General features: G+C 32.2%; 1 protein-coding gene across 2 annotated transcripts in view; it reads right to left on the bottom strand.

Moving 5' to 3' along the window:
* LOC118187052 (calpain-15-like) overlaps window positions 1-22,743 on the bottom strand; it is a 174,138-nt gene that overhangs the window by 44,931 nt on the left and 106,464 nt on the right. For both annotated transcript variants that reach the window (XM_085824047.1, XM_085824048.1), the window contains exons 3-6: window positions 20,030-20,216; window positions 16,667-16,869; window positions 10,198-10,342; window positions 4,290-4,365 (exon numbers count right to left, since the gene is read on the bottom strand). In XM_085824047.1, the coding sequence (XP_085680173.1) occupies window positions 4,290-4,365; window positions 10,198-10,342; window positions 16,667-16,869; window positions 20,030-20,216 (611 nt within the window). The remainder of the gene's footprint in view (window positions 1-4,289; window positions 4,366-10,197; window positions 10,343-16,666; window positions 16,870-20,029; window positions 20,217-22,743) is intronic.

The following is a 22,743-nucleotide window of genomic DNA, read 5'->3' on the forward strand; positions in this document are numbered from 1 at the left end:
TCATAGTACTACACATTCAGAAAGAGAAACATTGGATGAACTTTAGTTATCTTTCCCAAGATGTGGGAATCCATTTATTAGATATTTTGAGTCAACATCTTCAGCTAACCAGAACTTGATTCCAAATTTACTCAAATTCCAGCTCAAATCCTTTTGCACAATATATACCACATGCATATAAAATTGCTATAAAAGCATCCCTTTCTTCTACTGTTATATTCCATTCATTTTCATGAATCTGTTGATGAGCTTCATCTTCAGTGTATTTCTTACTATGTTTCAATATCCCTTCATCTATGAAAAGTCTCCAGGCACTTTACAGACTGTTGTCTATAATACTGCATTTACTACATGGTGTTGTGCCCTGAACTTCCTTCAAAATATTTTATTTTTCTTCATTTATAATTTGTTCCTAATTGTACAACACTTCAAACTGTCCCATCTTTGCCAACTTCATTATTTCCAACTTTGAACGTTACTACTGGTTTCTTTTCGGATTTTACTGAGTGTATGCATGTTTTCTTAGAATTTTTTATTTTTCCTTTTTGATCTGATAAATTATCATCGTTATTCCAATGAAAAGGTCCAGTGATTGGTAGGGCACTGCCAGAGTCATCATCACTTTCATTTTCTTCACTGAATTCAAATTTTCTTCATTCGCAGGCAGGTATTGGTCCTGCAACTCAAATTGAAACACTCATCATTATCATCATCTTCTGAATCATTTTCAGACAATTATTGTAAATATTCCGAAGCTTCCTGAAGAATGTTGAACAATCCTAAACGATGTGACATTTTGTCTATCTTTATGCTAAGTATAGAATAAAAGCAACTTCAAAAAGGTCTTTCGAAATATTCGTTGTAGTTTTCCAGTGCGTTTGGACGCAGTTCGCTTTTGAACCTTGACTGAAAACCACACTATTCCCTTTTCTGGTACAGTCCATTTTAGGAATTCGAAGCCCTTGTAAAGCCATGTACTTCCCTTTGTCAACCTTAATAAACAGACATACCTAGCAGATATACTTTACACTTACTTCCGAGAAAATGTATCTGTTTTTCATCATTTAGGCATAAACATTTCTTACGGGTCAAATTGACCCGCTTCGTGGTTCTAGGTATAATTGTTAACAATCAGTGCATAAGGTTTGAAATTTAAAGAATTTAATTTCTTTAAATGATAAAAACAAGAATATTTTTATCATTTAAAACATGACTGTAATTCAAAGTATATGAATACGACCAATAATTGTGAAGACAGAGGCCAGGTAAGGAATTTTAAGTGCATAAGAGGGGTAGTAAGCAGGACTTTTAATGGGTTAGGGAGAGAGACTGCATTAAAAGTCAGATTTCATTATCTATCCAAATTTTTTTTTTTAAATTTAACATTACCGAAACATGAATATTTTTATCATTTATAAACACTTCTGCAATTAGAAGTATACAATTACGACTGTGAAAATAAAGGCCAGGTGAGAACCTTTTAAACGGGTAAAGAGGATATATACTTTTGGTACCATTTCCAATAAAAAAGGGAGATGCTCAACTAAACATTACAGCAGTCCCATATAGAAGATTTCAATGTTCTATAGCTAATTTTTTTTAGTTATGTGAGATACATACAAGTGTATATACAGCTGTCATGAAAAAATTCATTCTGTCCGTATGTATAGACATCGCACAAAAAATAATTAAAATAGATTCAAAAATGGTCAGAATGGGTATTTCCATTAAAATCTGATAACCAAATTTTTCCTGATTACAATACTTCATTTACTTTATACAAAGATTTAGAGAGAAAAAAAAAAAAAAAAAAAAAAAAAAAAAAAAAACAGCTGCCAGATGTTTTCAGATTGTGCGTTCGGCTTGCATGCACTTTGAGTTTAGAAAACACAGGTAATAGGTATGAAATCTAGCAATCCATAACATTATTCAGGAATTTTACACTATAAGAAAATGGAAAATTTTGCAGTATGATTCATGTTAAGAAGTTTGGTAAATTCTAAGCCTCCTTTTCTTTCTTGCATTTTGTTGCAAATGTGAATTGCTAATTATTTTTCTATTTCAACTGAGATACTGCTAATTAGATAAATTTTTAAATAGACTTGACATAGAATGAACAAAAAGCCATATTTTTTTAAGGAAACTTGGTGGAAAAACATATTTAATTTATAAAAAATATTGTATCATTCATTTTTTAAGGGGTTGGAGTGTTTAATGATGATCTATGTACTTTCAAATAGGTGTTATCTCTCTTAAAATCAGAAAATAACATAATTTAACACATAATCTGGAAGCAAATAAAATACATGATGTTTCTATTATGTGTTACATATATTTATATATACTTGCTTCCAGATTATATGTTAACTTAATTAGAAAAATCTCAAGACAATTTTTTTTTTTTTTTTTTTTTTTTTTTTTTTTTTTTAAAGTCTGTTTAGGAAGTCACTTTCACAGTTAATGTGCCACATTCACAGTTTCTCAATACCTGAACTTGCTGATGAAGACTATTTAAAAACATATTTCTTTTAGAAGAACTGAGTTCAAGGATCCCACAGAACTATGCGAGATGTGTTTATGAAAATGAAAATTTGCTTGTAGGGCCATATGGATGATACCTGGAATACTATTGAAGTAAATATTAGAACTCATACATATATTGTACATACCAGCACATAATGTAATTCATTTTCTTATATGCAAAAACATTTTCTTATTCTTCATTTCTTGCACATATGGCGTGTAATAATTGTACTACAAAAAATGGTACAGAACACATTTGCAAACATTTGTATTCAGCCTTACATTAAATTCAATAATTATAAAGGTATAATTTTGGAAACAGATAATAGGTATGAAATCTAGCAATCCATAACATTATTCATGAATTTTACACTAAAAGAAAATGGAAAATTCTGCAGTATGATTCATGTTAAGAAGTTTGGTAAATTCTACCCCCTTTTTCTTATTAAAGAACCAGAGGTTTTAAACCTCACTTTTTGTCTAATGCTCACTTTTTGTTCACCAAATGCTATGACCATGTATTATTTTTAAGAAATAATATAGCAAATATGAAAAATATATGGAAAAATCTATATCTATGTATCCCTATGTATATTTTTAAAGAAACAGTATAGTAAATATTAAAAACATTATGACAATGCTTAACATTTTATTGGGAATTTTAAAGATATCCGATGTAAAATATTTCACACCCAGTTAGCTGCCATTTGTGGAAGAAAAATTATTAATATTTTTTTAAAAATTTAATCTGCCTTTATAGATTAACATACTAAGCGATTTCAAAGCAATCAGTGTAGTTCTTTATCTCTTTTATTAATTAAACTGGATGATATCGACTGGATTTATTAAAAGTATTATGTATTTTTCTTTTTTTTATAGTAAAACTATTTTAGGCAGCTGGGCATGCCAGCAGCTAGCTGTTTGATGAGAGGAGCAACAAAAGTAATCTGGTGCAAAAGTGAGGTTTGAGAATAATAGCCCTTCTGCACCAAATGTATGGCAATGTATGGCAACACGTAACACTCTATGGTGAATTCTAAAGATACTATGCTATTTTTAAATATTTTCTGATTTTGCAGTTTAATTTTTTGTGGCATAAGTGAAACAGAAGTGATGCTTAATAATGTGAAGTTAAAAAAATGAAAAAATTGTGTTAGCAGGAGAGTCCAACAACAGGTTGGTAACCTGTGATGCTCAGCGATAACATACAAAATTAAGAAATCCTCTGGTGTGACGTTAAAATCTAAATCCTTTCAGATTTTCTTTCTTTCTTTTTTTATTTTTTTTAAAGGGATTTCATGCTTTGCGCTTTTAACACTGTTTTACATTTGAAATCATTGTCTGAGTTTTATGTGCTTGCTTCATCTCTGCGTAAGTCATCATACAATTTCATAACTCTTTTTTTTTTTTTTTACTTTTATTTGGCACGAATTTCTGTATGTCTTACGTTTGCCAATCATAACTTTTTGTGTTCTGCATGAGAAAATCTACTACTCTTATTTCTACAACTTTCAAGTTGAAATATTTATTATATTTACACACTCATTTTTTCATATAGATGGAACAAGCCATTCTACAATCAGGTGTTAAATATTACGTAATGAACTATTATTTAATAATTCGAGCAAATTAGTTTATATGCACAGTAAATGAGCTTAATAAAACAAAATGAAGTTAAAAATAATTATAAAATTAATAAAAACAATAAAAAATGATTATGCTTTCTTAAATTTTTTGTAATGTACATGCTCTAATTATTAACTCACCCAGCATCTCGGCAACTCAATAACTGCACCCAAATAAGATCATGATCAATGCCCTCTTCATTTGGAATGGATGATGCTAAAACGATGAACAACAATATCAAAAGATTATGTAAGCAAACACCTTGCTGAAAAATCAATCATAAGGGGATTATATAATAAACATATTTTATTTATTAGTAACAAAAATGGTTTTAAAATATGCAATATTATCCAGTTTTTGAAGTAATGAAATTAATAAGTGAAAAATTACAATTGAAACTTAAAATAGTTATAATATTTTTAGAGAATTTAGAAATATATAATTTTTTAACCTTTATCTATAATTATAAGGTGCCATATGAAAACCCAACCTGCCTGCCTGCCACAGGTATCCACTGCTGCGATTCTTTGTCGAGGAAAATACATCTCACTGAATTCCTTCATGTGCCTTCTTGGCTTTTGAACTAACACCACAATAGATCAATAGTCTCAAACTAGGGGCCCAGAAACAACTTTATGCAGCTCGCAAAGATATGTCAATTATGTATTTTGTTGCAAATACAGTGGTAAAATGATTTCATGATTATTAGTTAAGTCTGAGTTTATATTATTATCATATCTATTAAAAGTAAACATGAAAAATACACCTGGAAAATCTATATGTTGAGTTAATTAATTTAAAATGTAATATTTGTGCAAAGATTTGAAATGCTGATTTTATTAACTTTTATTTGCAAATTAAACAAGCACAGTTACGAAATTTAGCACTAAGAATACAATTTTGCACTCTGTTTGGGAATACCTTTAAATGTGAACAGCTGTTTTTGACAGCTGAAAAATAATTAGAAAACAGCTTGATCAATCAATGAGCATCTATAATCCATGATGAAGATAGTTTCTAACAATTTCCCTCTAAGGTTACGAACTTTATCAGAAACCATCAAATCAAAACATTATCAAATTTCAAACTGTAGTAAAAAATAAAAGTTTGTAATTATTCATGACAGATATATGTTATTTCTAACAAAGTATCGAAGAAAAATTTAATAAATAAGAGAAAGAGACTATATTGTTGTTGTATATTCTCAAGTTTTGTCCTACTTGGTAAATTTTTTCTGAAATCTTTAAAAAGGTTTCATAATTTGTTTAATTTGGGTTTAAATTAAAGTAAGTTATTTAATCAATAATTAAATGTATCAGAATTATCTGAAAGAAATGTCAATCTAAAAATTTAATATTTAGTTGTATTAAATTTGGACTGCAAAGTATAACCAAAAGCATTTCTTGCAGGTACCAAATTTTAGATTCCAGTTAGAAAATAAATATAAATCTGAATGTGTTTTTCCTTTGCATTATTATCATTCTTATTTTATGCATGCTTTGATAAACATTTAGCATATGAAATTTAAATTTATTATAGAAACTTTTTACTTAACACGTTGATGGTGGCGCGGATATTCATTGTTCTTTTCGTGCAGCGGCATTTGAATTAGTGGTCCAAGAACTATGAATATCCACACTGCCGTCAACGTGTTAAACTGTAGTACATTACCAGAATTAGTTATACTTAATTTATAAGTTACGCTTTTAAGTTATTTGTTTTGTATTGAATGTTTGATTATAATGTTGAAATGTTAATGTATACCATTGAATAATTAAAATAAAATAAAATTTTGTACAGTACAAAGTCTGTAATCCAGGCGTCTATTTTCTGGAATGATCTATAATCCGGACCTCAAAGCCACAAACTTATGCATGCGGGTAATGCGTTTAATGTGCACGTCTGCTACACATGCACGTAAAGTGTTTACCCATGCACGCTTCCGATAGTGAAGAAAGTGACAGAGACGAAACGAAAACGAAAAAATTTCGTTTGCCAAGTTAGTTGGCATTCTCGACACAGCAATTACAGGACTTGAACAGTGGAACTTTGTAATTGAACAAGAAATTATGTCTATTTATAGAATTAAAGAGAAAGTATTAGTACAAAAAATGAAGCAACTTAAACAACTTACACTGAAAGAAATGTTTAATAAAGTAAACAAATAAATATTAAGCTTTTTTTTTTTTTGTAAATTTTGAAACTCTTTAGATCATAATTGCTCTTTATTTCATAAATTACGGTTTCATATTTCAATTGTATAATTTTTGCATGCCATCTTACCAGATTTAAATTGATGATCTATAATCCGGAAAAACCTCTAATCCAGAATCTCCGAAGTCCCGAAGAATCCGGATTATGGACTTTGTACTGTACTACATATTTTTTTATATACAAGCGTGACCATCAGTGAGTCATGCCGGCCTGCGGAATAAGCACGGCCCACTGGTGGGTCATGGCACTCCACGGAACAGAGAAGTATGACCCACCGGTGGGTCAGGCCGGTGTCAACGTGTTAAAGAAACAATTCTGGCTCATATGAAATTTAATTTTAGGACCACTGCAGTAGACTACAGTAATTGCATCAGTGAAGCAGGAAAGATGAGCTGGCATCTGCTCATATGCGCATGCAGACTAATTTTTCATTTGCCACACATTATATTTTAATCATATTTAGATTAATGCTTTAATGCTGTATTACATATATAACAGCAAAAGTAATGAATGAGTGCATATTTCAAAATATTTCACTATACAGCATTATCATTTTTAAAGATAAATCAAGAACTAACAATCCTAAGTACCCTTCAAATTCAGCTTTCTTTACCATTGACTGAGTTACTTGAAGTAACCAGTGAATGTGTAACTTGATCAAATAAATAATGACTTGGCTTTTAAATTTATTTCTTATGTTTGTCATATGAGAAATAGATTATAAATTCATACAATTGTATTCATTATGAATGAAAATTTATTTCTTATATTTGTCATATCAGAAACAGATCATAAATTCCTTATGAACAAAAATTCTAAAACTAAACAAATTATTTTTTTTATTTGAAAATTCCTATTTTGGTACACTAATGCTTTACATACAACAAACAGCACTAAATAAATTACTTAAATTACTTAGAAGGATGCGGATGTGATCCATAATAATTTTGCAGAAAAGCATTTTCCTGTACAATAATACAAAACACACTTTTAAATGTAAGAAGCTTGGTGGAAAAGAGGTACAGTCAATGTTTTTGCTCAGTGCTACTAACTTGATCAGAATGGAAACACCGTCAAGTGTCAATCATTGCATATAAATGCTGCTAACAGGGAAATCAATATTTGAGCTCTTTACAGTACAAAGTTCTAGATTCAGACTGGTCAGGACTTCGGCAGTTCCAGATTTTGGAAATTTCCAGATTGTAGATTGTTTAAATATAGTACGATGATATGCAGACGTAGCAACAATGGGGCATCACTCGTTGTTTAGGTCAGACAGAAAAACATTAATCCCTATAGGGCCCTCGACGGAGCAAGTGCAAGCAGTACAGCCGTACTAAGTGTCAGAATTTAGGGGTGGCAAAAATTTCAGAATTTAGAGGAGCACTAAGCAGCAAAAATTAGGTATGGGAGGATTTTAGAATTTAGGAAAGGTACTGGAGAGTAGAATTTACAGTAGTACCAGGCAGCGGAATTTTGAACCTGCAGACACTGCATTAGGCAACAAAATGCGTAGCACAGGGCCCCTTCCACAACCACTCAAGGACTGAAAGCATGATCCAATATCAATATAATGGTTATGGTGTAATGCCTAAGGCCGCAGGTGTTTAAAAGTGACATACAGATATCTTAGTTAGTCTGGAGAAAACATTTCAGATCACATTTGTGGTACACCTGCCTCCAGCCCAAAAAAGGCATTAGTCTCAACATGCGATTCGGTGTCATTTCACTTTTCATTCGAGTATGCTGCTATTCAGAAAAACATAAGATATTATTCTTTCATACTTAATTTGCATGTTGTTAATTAACAAACTACAACACATGCAGTTCTTAAGAATATTATTTTTTAACTTTTAATCTGATTGACTTAAATAAAAATGCATTTAATTCATGATATATCTAATTACAAATAGTCAATATTTTTATAGAATTTAAAAGGGGCCTTTAGGGCGAACATTAAAATCTTAATACTTTCAGATTTTCTCTTTTATTTTTCTAATTTGCAGGGGAGAAGGAAGGAGGCTTGTGGTCTGGAGGTCTGGATATTAGATTATTCCAGATATTGGATATCCAAATTCCAGACTTTGAACTATACCACAACTATCAAACATACTGTATTTATACATTAACATGCTTGGATTTTTCCTTTTGTTGTACTGTGATGTATTTTCTAAAAATATTCCCATATGTTTTCATTAAATGATAGCACAGTATTATGAATTAGATATTTTATGTTTATTACTTTTAAGAGATGGGGAATGTATTACAGTAGCATTCCTTAAATACAATCGATGACACAGGCTGTCTTATGCATAAAAAAAAACCTAGCAGTAAGCAAGCAGCACATCTCTTTTTTACAGGGCCTTTACAGCTGATCTTATAAAAGGACAGCCAATTCTATGCTTTTATAAGAACATATGTCACTTTTTCCTCCTAAACTTTTAGTGAATATTGTTCCGCATTTAAAAGTTAAGGAATTACCATTTTTAATGTTAATCGTTTTTTATTATGAAAATATTTTAATATGTTAGTTATTAATTAAATGTGCCAAACTGCTTGAAAGTTGTCTGCTATAGAAAATTGACTGCCTGCAGAGAATTTTCCACGAGGAACTTTTTTTTTTAAGTCCAAAGGGGCAATTTGCCCAGAAGGACTATTAATTTCATTTTGGCATTTTGCATTGATTCACTACAAACGTTGTTACACTTTTCAAATTGTTGACACCAAATACTATTGCCCTGTATTATATTTTAAGAAATTAAATAATGAAGAATCTGCATAAATGTATGTTTGTTTCTCGCATTGTGATAAAACAATGGTAGCTAGAGCCATAAAATTTTGAATAATGTACGTTTCCACCTGAATATGGGCATCTGGAATCCCAAGTTTGGAAATTGTTTTATTATTTATTTCCTATTTTGTAAAACTTTAATGAGTTTTTGATTAAAAAATTCAATGATTTCAAAGCAAGCAATGGCAACACTGTACAGAAAAAAACATTTTTATTTCCAGGGTGTGAGACTGTGTATCTGAAATTCTAAAGATATGTTCATTTTAAAATTATTTTGCAATATTGGTGTTGAACTGAATTTTATGGTTTAAGTGTGAAGAACATGATATTTCATAAATAAAGGTAACACACAAAAAGTTAAAAAAACACCCCTTTGGATGTAATTTAAAATCTGAAACCTTTCAGATTATTTGTGCAACACTAGAGGCATTCTCACCAAAAAGTACATATTTTTTTCATCAACCATTTTCTGTCAATAAAATCTGTCGCTAAACAGAGGAATTTTGTACCAGTAATGAATGTATCATCACAACAGACTTGATGTAATCCAGTTAAATTTCTGCAATGAAGAGTATAAGTCAACTGCTATTTCTAAGCTATTCTTTTGCACTTTGGAAAAAAAAAAAAAAAAAAAGATAGCTGTTAAAATTCGTCCTTAAATTGCAAATTTTGATGGAGACCAGATAAGACTACTAGGATGTCCCAGCCCTCTTACCAAACTACATGAGAGGACATTCTGCTCACTTGATTTAATGAATTTTTGTTAGATAATCTCTAAATTTGAGCTCATATTTATTTAAGGTCTTACTTCATTATGTAATTAAATAAAAACAATTTGTGATTATCTAACTAACTAAATAAAGAGGGATCTGTTCTTTCAAACTTCTGCCTGAATGGTTGGTGCTAGTTTAGTAGAATGTCTAATTTTCATAGTTGATGAAAAAAACATATTCCTCAGATAAATTGTACAAAAACAAAAATTAAATTCATAGAAAGCAAAGTATTATATATATATAGACCTAAAAATAACATTCAAAACTTACGCTGTAAAGGTATGCTTTCGCATGGAGCACCAGTTAATGTTGACAAGCCCTCAATAGCACGCCCAGATACCAAAGCTTCATAACAACCATGAAGTTTTGCAACAGCTTTTTCAATTAAAGGCACCCATAACTGTTTCCTTTTAGCCTAATAGGATTAAACAGTTAGTGATAACAAAAATTTAATGTAAAATAAATGACTAAAGGGAAAAAACACTTTAAATTAGCTATAAACAATTTTTAAATATATTTCGAGCAATATCCTCAGCAGCAGTTCCCATGTATTATATCAAGACTACAGTTGTGATCTGCAAAACTTGTTTACATTAAAATAAAAAAAAAAAAAAAAAAAATGTAAACCCTAACATTATTAAATAAAAGAAGATTAATTTGTCTTTGAACAATCTAAAATCATTAATCTTTCATATTAGTTTTTCTGTTCAGTGTAAAAATATATTTTAGCTTATTTTATAAATAAGCCCTCTTATCTTAAAATTAGCTACAATAGCAACCTTATTTTGGTGCAGATGTTGAATAAAACTATAAATTTCAAGGGTGATCAGACACAGATCCCTCTTCTTCAGCAGCACCAAGGAGAAGGGGGGAAAATCTAAAATCGGGAGAAGCAATGACCACATTTATATCGAAAGCAATGGGGTAGAGCAAAGCAAACATGAACATAACTCCATCTGTCCAGAAAAATCGTAATGAAGCGCGATAAACTATAATATTAGAATTCTAAAATCATTAAAAAGGGACTGAATGGAATTAGTGTCACCAACCAAAGACAAGTTCTTTTGTGAAAAGTCCAAAAACCTTACGGAAATCGAATTCATCAAATGAAAAAGCTCTATGGATAATTTTCGTAGAATCAAAGTCAAAACCACAACTAAGTTTTTAATTAATATTAGCTATTGAACATTTGTTTATTTTTCCTTTCCAGACATAAGCTGAGTGCTTCCTTGATGCGACACTTAAATGTTATTTTAGTTTGGCCAATATATCTCAAACCATACTGCCAAAATATGCTATAAATTCCCTAAGAATTTTATTAGGTAAAACAGGCAGGGTATCTTTAAGAGTGAATTTTATTGATATGTGAGAAAATGACTTGAAAACTGAACTTCTGGAAAATTTACACAATTATATAACTGACAAAAGGATGAAATGCAATGACAACGAGGTTATTAATGTTATTTCTCTCTGCAGAATGCCTTTGATGACAATTTTTTTTTAAATGATACAAGTTGAAATTTGTGTCAATGACTATGGAAGAAAATTTGTCAACGACAACTGATTTCAAATAATTTTTTATATCTTTTTTATCTTAATTAAGTGGCTTTTAGTCTTTAATTTTTTTTTTTTTTCAAATGAATCTTACTGTGAACTAATATTTTCCCGCTTAACATTGGTATCTAAATCAATCTGTCTTCTTCTACAGCCTTTCTAATTAAGAACATTCCTTTATACAAATGGACTATGATTTGTAATCTGCTGTTATTCTCAGCTGGTATTTTCTGAAAGTACAGCATGGAAATATCAAACAAATATTCCAGATATACCAGACATGCTAAAATGCTAGACACGAGAAACACAACATGCTGCACAATCTACTTAAAACTGACAGAAATATGTATTTTGAAGACACACATGTAACGAATGCTACAGTCTCACTTTTATGCCAGTATGGTATATGAATTTGAACTTAAGAAGCAACATTTGCAAAATATCTGAAAATGAAAAAGAAGCTGTTTCCAAAAAAATTTTGTAGTGTTCATAGAACTCAAAGATAATTTTAAACATTTGCATCTAGTAGTAAGTAGCTTAAGGATAAATGATGTAAAAGATAACTAATTGCTACTAATGATGATGTAAGTTTGAAAGTTGTAAATAAAATAGCTTTTATTCAAATATGCTGGGTGTTACCACAGTGGTTACCACAGAAGAAACTATTTGTTTATATCTGCAAGGATACAAGTTCAGATCAAAATGTTTGATATGTTGCTTGCCAAAGAACAATATCAGCCAACATTTTGTTTTGGATTGTTTTCTCAATATAAAATGGAAACGTTTCTGGGCCTTTTTGTTTAATTGGTGATAAAAAGTGAATATTTAACAGCTACGTCAAAAGAATAAATAACGGATTCATACTATAACGGTGCTACTTACAGTTATCAATCTCCAATATCAGAAGATTTTATACAGTCAAAAGTCGTTAATCCGGACTCGTCGGGACTTCGGCGATTCAGGATTATTGATTTTTCCGGATTATAGATCATCAGTTTAAATCTGGTAAGATGGCATGCAGAAATTACAAAATTAATATTAATAATTTTGATCCGTAATTTGTGAAATAAAGAACAATTATGATCTAAAGGGTATCAAAATTTACAAAGAGAAAAAGCTTAATATTTATTTGTTTACTTTATTAAACATTTCTTTCAATGTAAGTTGTTTAAGTTGCTTTGTTTCATGTGATAATACTTTCTCTTTAATTCTATTAAACAGACATAATTTCTTGTTTAATTACAAAGTTCCGCTGTTCAAGTCCTATAATTGCTGTGTCGTGAATACCGACTAATTTGTCAATCGAAATTTTTTCGTTTTCAATAACCTCTGTTACTTTCTTCACTATCAGAAGCGAATTATAATGACGATGAACTTGTTTTGAATCATATCAAAGTCAGAGCACATCGAGATGAAATACTACATTTGGTAAGGAATTATAAGCCAAATAAAATAAAAACATCTGCCCTGAAGATAAGGATAGTGATGACAGATCAACTTCCAATTCATTGCGTGCTGCAGCGTTCCCCCCTGCCGAGCAGCATGAAATTGATAAACAGATTTCGGATTTCGAAACATACTTTCGCTTTAGATCCTTTACATATTACAAATATATATCAGAAATTATATTTGATATAATCGAAAGTTTAAGCTTACTTTTATAAAATTGCTCTAACAGTCTGCAAAAAATAATAAGCCGGATCCATTTCGAAGATTAAGGAACAACGCAATCTGCAACATTAACTGAATTAGATAATTTTAGCTTAGCTTACACCGTCCGTTATGCATTAAACGCGCATGCGTAAACATTTTATGAGCATGCGCACAAGCATATTCGCAGCTGTAAAGGTCTTACGCGTGCACGTAAATGCCTATGCGCATGCGTCAACGCGTTGCTTGCGCAGAAAGTTTGTAGCTTTGAGGTCCGGATTATAGATCATTCCGGATTATGGGTGTCCGAATTAACGACTTTTGACTGTAATGTGTGCATGGGAAGGGGTGTAGGTATTGGCCAGATTTCCTAAAAAATATAGTTAGGCTAATGAATTTTTATATTTCATAAAACGTTTCATTCCTGCAAGGTCAAGAATGCAAGGTCTCATTTTACATATGTGATTTCTGTTTACATACAGGATCTTGGAGATTTTTATTTGAAATCTTTTATTTCCTGACATACATACTTCAGGTACTACTTATTTTTAAACTTGCCATTCATTTACAGAGTCAACAGCTCAAAAACAAACGGTATTATGATTTTAATAAAAGAGAAATCTGAAACATGCCAAACAATTCTTTGGAAATGTCCCATACATGTAAGTTCTGAATAGTATGCTACAATTTTTCTCTTTCCAAAAAAGATTATTTTAAAAGAATGATGTTAAAACCACCAACTTAACATTTCTAAACACAATGAATAATATTATTCATACTAAAGACAAAAACCACAAGCATCCTTTTTATATGGGGGGAGGGCAACAACAAAGGAATATGCATACTTTTACAACTGTTTCAAAGATAATTTCTGACCTTAAAAGAAAAAAAAAAAAAAAAAAAAAAAAAGAAGAAGAAGAAGTTCAACAAGTAACTGAAAATATTACAGTTAAAAACTAAACAGCAAAGCTATATAACTAAATAGTAAAGCTAAAAACAAAATGCTGATGCCACCTGAAAGTACACTGATTGCAAAATATGTTGTTCTCAAAATCATTTAGCTAGAAACAAAACAGATACGCATTATAAAGTTCATAAAAGAGAGATTTAATAAAAAGAGCATAATAAAATAAGATCCAACTCATTATTGTAAAAATTAAGAAAAATGCATGAAAATTTTTGCTTCAAGAATTCAAAGTTTCAGTATCCTGCACTGAAACTTTGAAACTCAACAGTGAAAAATTAAAGTTAGAAGCAGTTGAAAGAAGAGTCATGAGAAGAATCAAAATTTTTTGCTATCAGATAAAAAGAAATGTAACTTTTATTAGAAAAAGAAATTTCACCTCTTTATCTTCACTGTTGTCAAATAGTATGACTCAATCACAAAAAAAAAAAAAAAAAAAAAAAAAATACAAAACCAATTCTACAGCTTAGTTTCTTAAAAATAATAATAAGAAGAAGAAACTGGTATTAAATTTTATCCTTTGCTTATATTTCTTGTTTATACATTTCTTTATATTCCCTTTCTTTTTCCTGTATGTCTTTTTTTATTTGCTTATATAACATGATATGCCACCACGAATTATTACATTTTGAAGTGACAGAAAGAGCATTTATTAAATGCACACAAACTTCTACACGGAACAGTGAAAGCAACTGAAGAGGTATCTAGAAAGATACCACTTTTAACTGTAAGAAGTGTCCTCTTTTGTTAAAATCAAGATATAGATTGAAAGTACAGAAAGGACCAGTTAAGAAATAATATATTTATATTTAAAACATAGGATTCTTTAGACAACCATTTGTCTGTCCTGGCAACATTTATAGACTTTGAATCAACTTATGATAAAGTATGTAGATTTCACATTATTCAGAAATTACAGAACTTGGGAATAAATAGTAAAATGGTTTTTTTTTTTATTATTATTAAAAATTTCTTATCATAGTTTTTTTTTTGTTTTGTTTTGTTTTGTTTTTGTTGTTGTTAGATAAGGCTACGACATTTCTAGATTTAAAACAGACAGAAATTGGCCTCCCACAAGGAACAGTCATCAGCCCAATTCTTTTTAATGTTTTTATTAACGATTTACAGAACACTTTGTGACCATAGGTGGATTCTACCCTATTTGCTGATGATTTGGTTATCTGGAGTAGTGCTTCTAAAAACAAGCAGGATGGTTTAAATGCAACTCTTAATAGTGCTCTGAAGAGCTGGAATACTGATGCCTAAAAAATAGTATGAGAGTACATCAGAATATGAGCACGTGCCAGTTCTTCACTTTGAACAGACAGCATTTTACCCCAAAGTTTACATATAAGGCTATAGATGTTGATTCGACTAAATATTTGGGATACATTCTTGATTTACACTTAAACTGGAGGAAACATGCAGAACATTTAAAAAATAAAGCAGTGAAAAGACTCTGTCTTAAAACATCTGGTGGGCTGAAGGTTGAGCTGTGACAGACACTGATGACTACTTAAAGTTTTGTTAAAATCAAGATATAGATTGAAAGTACAGAAAGGACCAGTTAAGAAATAATATATTTATTCTTAACTCCAGATCCTCAAAGTCGTTCAGAACTAAGCATTACGCATAATTAATGGGGCAGTGAGATCTACTCCTATTCTTGCAATGCAGCTTTTAACACTGGTTTGAAACCTGTCCATGATTTTATTAAGAGAAAAGCAATCCTATTATACCAGAACCTGGTGCGTTTGTCCGACAACCCTCTTTGGAGGAACTATAATAATGAAAGTTCTAGAAATCTTAAAACTCAAATTGGTTTTATTCAGGCTGCTCAGAGAGAATCTGATGCTTTGGAATTCAACCGAGATTATCTAATTTTACCTCCTTCCCATTGTCCCTTGGACTTTTTGATTTTGTACAAAGAGTTGTTAAAAATGAAATGAGAGATTCACAATTAAGATCTATTGCAATGGAAACTATTGGGGGTTTGCTATTCTTAAAAATGAGTGGTTGTGTGTCTACACTAATGGCTCTATGTTAGACAGAGCACACTGTGTTTAAAGCAGACACCCATACCAAGCTTTTTAGTTTCTAGTTACCAGTGAGCCTTCTTACCAGTGAGCCTTTGATTGGGGAAATTGAAGCCATTGCTGTGGCTATTCAACAACTGACGATTTGTAGCCACTCTTTTGTAAAGGTAGTCATATTATCAGATTCCAAAAGTGTGCTTCAAGCCCTTCTGAATAATCAAAATAGTTCCCACAGAATCTTAGACTGTAGGCCTTAGCCTGTAGCTAATGTTTGGCATTTGTAAAATAAAATATTTAAAACATTAATTATAATACAGCAATTTATTCTAATATGCATAAAAAATCTCTGTGGCTTGCTTCGACAATGAATTTAAATTGATATTGACAATTAAAATTAAAGCAATAAAAAAATTGCCATAAATTTCTCTGCACAGATTTTTGCTTGCTATCATGTTATCTTTTTCATTATAAAATTCAAGAAAAACTTAAAATGAATGTTTTCAAAACCATCTTATATTATAAAAACAAAATATACCTTGGAATAAAGAAGTCTACCACGAGAATTACAAGGTAAAAGGTCATCAACTAGCACTGTTGTCCAGCAGCCATCTTTACATAAACGTACTTGATATGCTCCTTGTGGGCATATTGTTCTTGTAATCATCACTTGTTCCACCAATTCTGGTTTTTCTGCTAACACTGCTAAAGCACTTAATAACCAGCAATTGCCCAGAATTCCTAAATAAAAAGTGATATGAAATGTATGAATTCACAGAGAATTAGTTTTTAAAGGAACAAAGGGCGGGAGAAGAAATATTCTATTTAGAAGAAAAACATCAATAAAAATCTGAAGCTGCATTGTTTTTTCATTCTTTAATTCATTAAGCATTATTAGTAAATATGATTTCTTGATTTTATACACAGAGAATGAAAGCATCAATGAGCTAAATATCCATAATTCTGAAAAATTCAATTTCCGAAACTCTTATTTATAACTAATTATTTAATGCCTCTTACATCACATGCATTATTAGTAAATTGACACAAATAAACACTCTTGGAAACAACATTTTTTAATGTATGGGATACATATTCAATAATTAGCTTTTCATTAATAATCATTTTCATTAATTTAAAAAAGAAAGAAAAGTTAAGCTGTCACAGTCTATAGTTTAATTAACTGCCAACATTTGAGTGAAAGTGAAGATACACTTTTTGATATAAGAATAAAATTTCTCCACAATTGTTTCATGAAAATTAATTTGTACGAGAAGTGTAAATGATCACTATTTGGGCATCAATGAACAAGAAACTTGTTCTTAGTGGTTTTCTGGGAATATTCTGGCTTACTGTTCAAGTAAACTGTCATCAATTATGATGTACTCAAACACCCATGCCGGCAAAAATAAATTTTTTAAAAGGGTTGTGTCATAGGCCTAATAAAAGCAGATCGGGCTGCTTGATGGAGGAGCTATCATCAGCTGGCAGCAATGATGGTAGACATACATATTAAAGTTCTGTTTGGGCCCATACACATATTCTCATACATAAATTCTCCATACACAAGTTCTGGTTGGCTATGTATGCATAATGGAAGTTCTGGTTAGCCTAGGAGGATGCAAAAAAAGTGGATAGCTTACATTGATAATGCAATAAACTACAACTGATTCATGTTTTTATCACCAACAGTCCAATGGTGCATATCATTAACTGTGATGTACCCAATTTCTTCACAACCAACTGACAGAAATTTCCAAAAGGCAAAACTGCAAACATGCCTCATATTAAGACACTCATCTTTGAACTCCAAACCATTACTAACCATACCTGGAGGGGGGTACCATGCCCAAGAGTTCAGGATAAACACAGGATGGCAGTTATCTATGGAGTGACGAATCTCATTTCTGCCTTGAAGATGATTATCATATTTGCATCTGACGAATGTAACGCTATGGAAAGGCATCTCATATGACAACAAGACCAATAATGATATAAATGCACAGGTATAGCATTCAACAGATCTTATAACCAGCTGCACTGCCATTTATATTCCATATTTCAGCAGGTACTTTTATCCAAAAAAATGCCTTCCTACATAAACTCATATTAACCATGTGTGCCTCTTTAATAACTTCTGTGGACCAGTAAGAACCCCAAATCTCTTCCCACCTTTTTATGGATAACACAAATTTCATTCAGATCAGAAAATGACATAGGAGCATTTTGACTTTTTGGTCACAGAATGCATTATCTCAAGCGGGAGATAAGCTACTTCTCTACTGTGAATAAAGAATCAATCAACAATTTAAGAAATTAACTGTTTATTTTGTGGCAGACCATATAAAGAATGCATGTGGTTCCCTCAAAAGTCACAATCTCCGAGCTGTTATGAAGTCTTAGACAACATGCTCTGAGACTGCAGGACAAATAACTTGTTCAGTAATGCTGCCACTCAACATTACAATGACCATAACTTCATGGCCAGTATCAGGTTAGCGATCTGCACCATGTCTGTCATCAAGGCCTCTCAAATTCAGGATGTTGATTGGTGAATGGTGTAGTAGCTCTTCTGGCACTGCCTTCCACTATTAAAAATCACAGGATGTAAAATAGAACCATAAATTAGATATGATTAATTCAGTCTGCAAACTTTTCCAGACAGAGCACGTACTCAGAATGCTCAATGACTCTTGGCTAGAGTGACTTTTGTCACTAGTAAAATCTTCACATAATGAGGACAATAATTTAACTTTCAAATAATTTGTTTCTATGCATTCAATATCAATTGTGAATTGGTCATTATTATAGTGTTGGTAAAGCTTCTCACAGATTTATAATAAATGCACTTTTAGTTCAATGTGCAATTTAAGCATAATCTATCCTATATGCAAGCAACCCTAGTTATTTATTACAATGGAGTTGTCCCACTAGTGTACCAATTTCTACATTAATTTTGAAATGCTATGAATTCTTTCTAAGCAAAGTCATTGATTTCCCTGGTGCTGAATCTGTTAAAAGTCACAATAGTTTAAAACCAAGAATATATTTTTGATATTTTTACCAGCTTTAATAATACAGTACAAAGTCCATAATCAGGAATGATCTATAATCCGGACCTTAAAGCTACAAACTTTCTGGTAAACGCATAAATTTCGCATGCGCATAATACGTTTACGCATGCACGTTTAATATATAACGGACGGTACAAGCTAGGCTAAAATTATCTAATTGGATCCGGCTTATTATTTTTTGCAGACTGTTAGAGCAATTTTATAAAAAGTAAACTTGAACTTTCGATTATGTCAAAAAGAGTTTCCGATTCTGAAGCTGCCAAAAGATCTACAAAGCGAAAGCATGTTTCGATGTACCACTTCCCATAGTGAAGAAAGTGACAGAGAGGTATTGAAAACGAAAAAATTTCGATTGACAAGTTAGTCGGTATTCTCGACACAGCAATTACAGGACTTGAATAGTGGAACTGAACAAGAAATTATGTCTGTTTATAGAATTAAAGAGAAAGTATTAGCACAAAAAACGAAGTAACTTAAACAACTTATTACATTGAAAGAAATGTTCAATAAAGTAAACAAATAAATTTTAATCTTTTTTTTTTTTTTTTTTTTTTTTTTTTTTTTTTTTTTTTTTGTAAATTTTGATACGCTTTAGATCATAATTGCTCTTTATTTCATAAATTATGGCTTCATATTTTTAATTTTATAATTTCTGCATGCCATCTTACCAGATTTAAATTGATGATCTATAATCCGGAAAAACCTCTAATCGGGAAGTCCGGAAGAGTCCGAATTAAAGACTTTGTACTGTACATACTTGGACATCATTAAGTATTATAAATTAAGAAAGTGTGTATCAAGTAGAGTTTAGAAACTTTCCTACTAACCTTGTGATATATCTGATGGCATAGGTGTTCTAAAGACAGCCCATTTTATTTGTTCTTCAAACGGATCACATGTTATTTCAGTCGGCCTAAGCCACTGGTCAACAGATTCATCTCTAGGTTCTTCTGGGTTATAATATAATGATTTGGGTAAAGGTGGGAAAGAGTCATCAACAAACAATTCATGATTCTATGATGAAAATAAATAAATAAATATTAAATATTAAAAATAATTAAGCAATAAATAACTCCATACATTTATTTAGGCAAATAAAAAATATTAAACTCTCATAAAATCAATATCAGAGAACAGCATAATTAAAAAATGAAGAAAAAACTTCTCTATCTAAAAATAATTCCTGATTTAAATTCTTGATGATTCTTGTACACTTTGTAAGTACAATGCCAAACTGTATCACTTCAGCACACTTCAGCTTTATATATATATAAAACTAATTTAGAATTGAAACAACAAAAATCAGTGTTATATTTGAAAATTTTAACAGGACTAGTTTCGATGGTTTTACCGAACCATCATCCTCAGCTCCCTAGCACAAATGAACGAGATAAGATATAGTGATTATATAATATAAGAATGGCTGGACAAGCTTTAAGCTACTGGCGCCATCTATTGATGAAATGAGAACTAAAACATAATTTCCTTAAAGGCTGATGAACAAAGACGAATTGGAATTAGGGTTGTTAACTAGAATAGAAAGAATTTTTTAAATGTTAAACGCCTCTAGAAAATCTAATTCATCAATGGAAGATGTTTTTTGAATAATTCTGGTTGCAGAAAAATTGAAAGTGTGATTTTCGGACCAACAATGCTGGGCAAGAGAGGACCTTTTTTCAAACATATGCCTCATGTTCCTTAAAGCGAAATTTTAAGGCCTTTCTTAGTTTGGCCGATGTAAATTAAACCACACTGCCAAGTGTCATAACATCAGACAAAAGTGTACTGTTTCTGCAAAATGCTTCATTTGATAGTTCACATAATTTTCCCTATCTTAATAAAAGTTTAAAATTTGTTGTCTTAAAATTAAAACTTTTATCAAAACCTGTCCTGTTGATAGCCAGCGGACTAAATTCTTGATTACCGGTAATCCGGTAGAACACTGTACGTTTCTTCATCTAAATTTAGCACCTGCCAAAATTTACAATGACGTACTGCAATTATGTGAATATAGGTGACATTAACTCCAAGTCCGGCAACATTACCTGGCAGAGCGCCTTAACATGATACAGAGGCCTTTCACAGTTGACTGTGCCGGTGGGGCGCCAACCCACCGAACAGCCCGCAGGGACTTCTCCTGTTCATCGCCACAATCCATCACACTGAGGGCTGCGCGGGGAGCCGTCCCCACAGCACAGCGCTTAATACGAGGGCAATCCCAAAAAAAAAGGTCTCCAATTTTGGGGGGATGTAGAGAAAGTTTTAATACGGTTGTTGGCAACACTGTTGTGAGTAGTGCCTTCTTCGCTACCACATAAGCAAGCAGGCGCTTCGCTTGGATGCTCAGTCTTGGCTTGGCAGCCATTCGAAATGGAGCTTCCGATAAACGTTACCGCCAAGTGCGAATTATTCGATTTTTGAACGCAACAGGCGTTAAACCGGTTGAAATTCACCGCCTATTGACGGGAGTGTATGGACAGTCGTGCATGGATGTCAAAAACGTTCGCAAGTGGTGTAGAGAGTTTGCAGCCGGTCGTACTGAAATTCATGACGAAAAGGAGCGGGAGGCCATCAATTGCCGACGAGACAATCGCGAAAGTTGAGGAACTCATGCGTAAAGATCGGAGGATCACTCTGTATGCTCTCTGCATTTTGGTTCCTCAGGTTTCCAGAAGCACCATCCACAGGATTTTAACGGAAAAGTTGCAATATCGGAAGGTGTGTGCAAGATGGGTGCCACGTATGCTGACAGAAGACCACAAACAGCAACGGGTTGATTCTTCTGAAGATTGAACTGTTGATTCAACGCTTTCTGAAGGGCATGGCGGGAAGCTGGTATGACATGGGCATTGTAAAATTGCCACAGCGTCTACAAAAATGCATCGACCGAAATGGCGATTATGTTGAAAAATAAAGCATTCTTCAATCTTTAAAGTGATATCGCAATTATAGAAAATAAACGGTTCTTTGTATATCTAAAAATATAGGAGGCCTTTTTTTTTGAGATTGCCCTCGTATCTACATGAGAGCGTCCCCACAGCGAAGCAACGGACACGACAGTACCAGTACAGTCCCTGCCAAGCCCGCACCTACCATAGGATGGACCTATGGTTTTAGTCCTGTGAAGTCTGATTATACCCAACAAATCGAAGCTGGCAGGACACAAGTCCAGCCATTGGTCTGGGAGAACCTTGAGTCTCCTCCCATAAATGGTCGGTTCCGGAAATTCCGACCAGTCGATCCCCTGGGATTGGTTGTTCAGCGTCATTAGCCTATACGAGCCAAGACCTAGTTTCTAGCGGGATCACGAGGAGGCTCACGCTGAGCTGTGGGAGACGCAAGCAGGCGAACCTGAAACCATTCCCACAGTCCCTGCCCATCGATCAAACGCCGGGTCTCCTGCCTTCCGCCACTGCCTACGACGATCTCCCGCGCACGGTTTACACCGCCTACAGTGGTTTCCAGGCTTTTCCGAACATCCGATCCCCGGGTCAAGGACCGGCAGTTCTGCTGCGAGACTTGCAGGAAGAGAGTCAGGTTC

The sequence above is a fragment of the Stegodyphus dumicola genome, chromosome 9 (genome assembly GCF_044657685.1).
Source record: "Stegodyphus dumicola isolate Sdum_Otavi_A_Nest chromosome 9, ASM4465768v1".
NCBI classification, from domain to species: Eukaryota; Metazoa; Arthropoda; class Arachnida; order Araneae; family Eresidae; genus Stegodyphus; species Stegodyphus dumicola.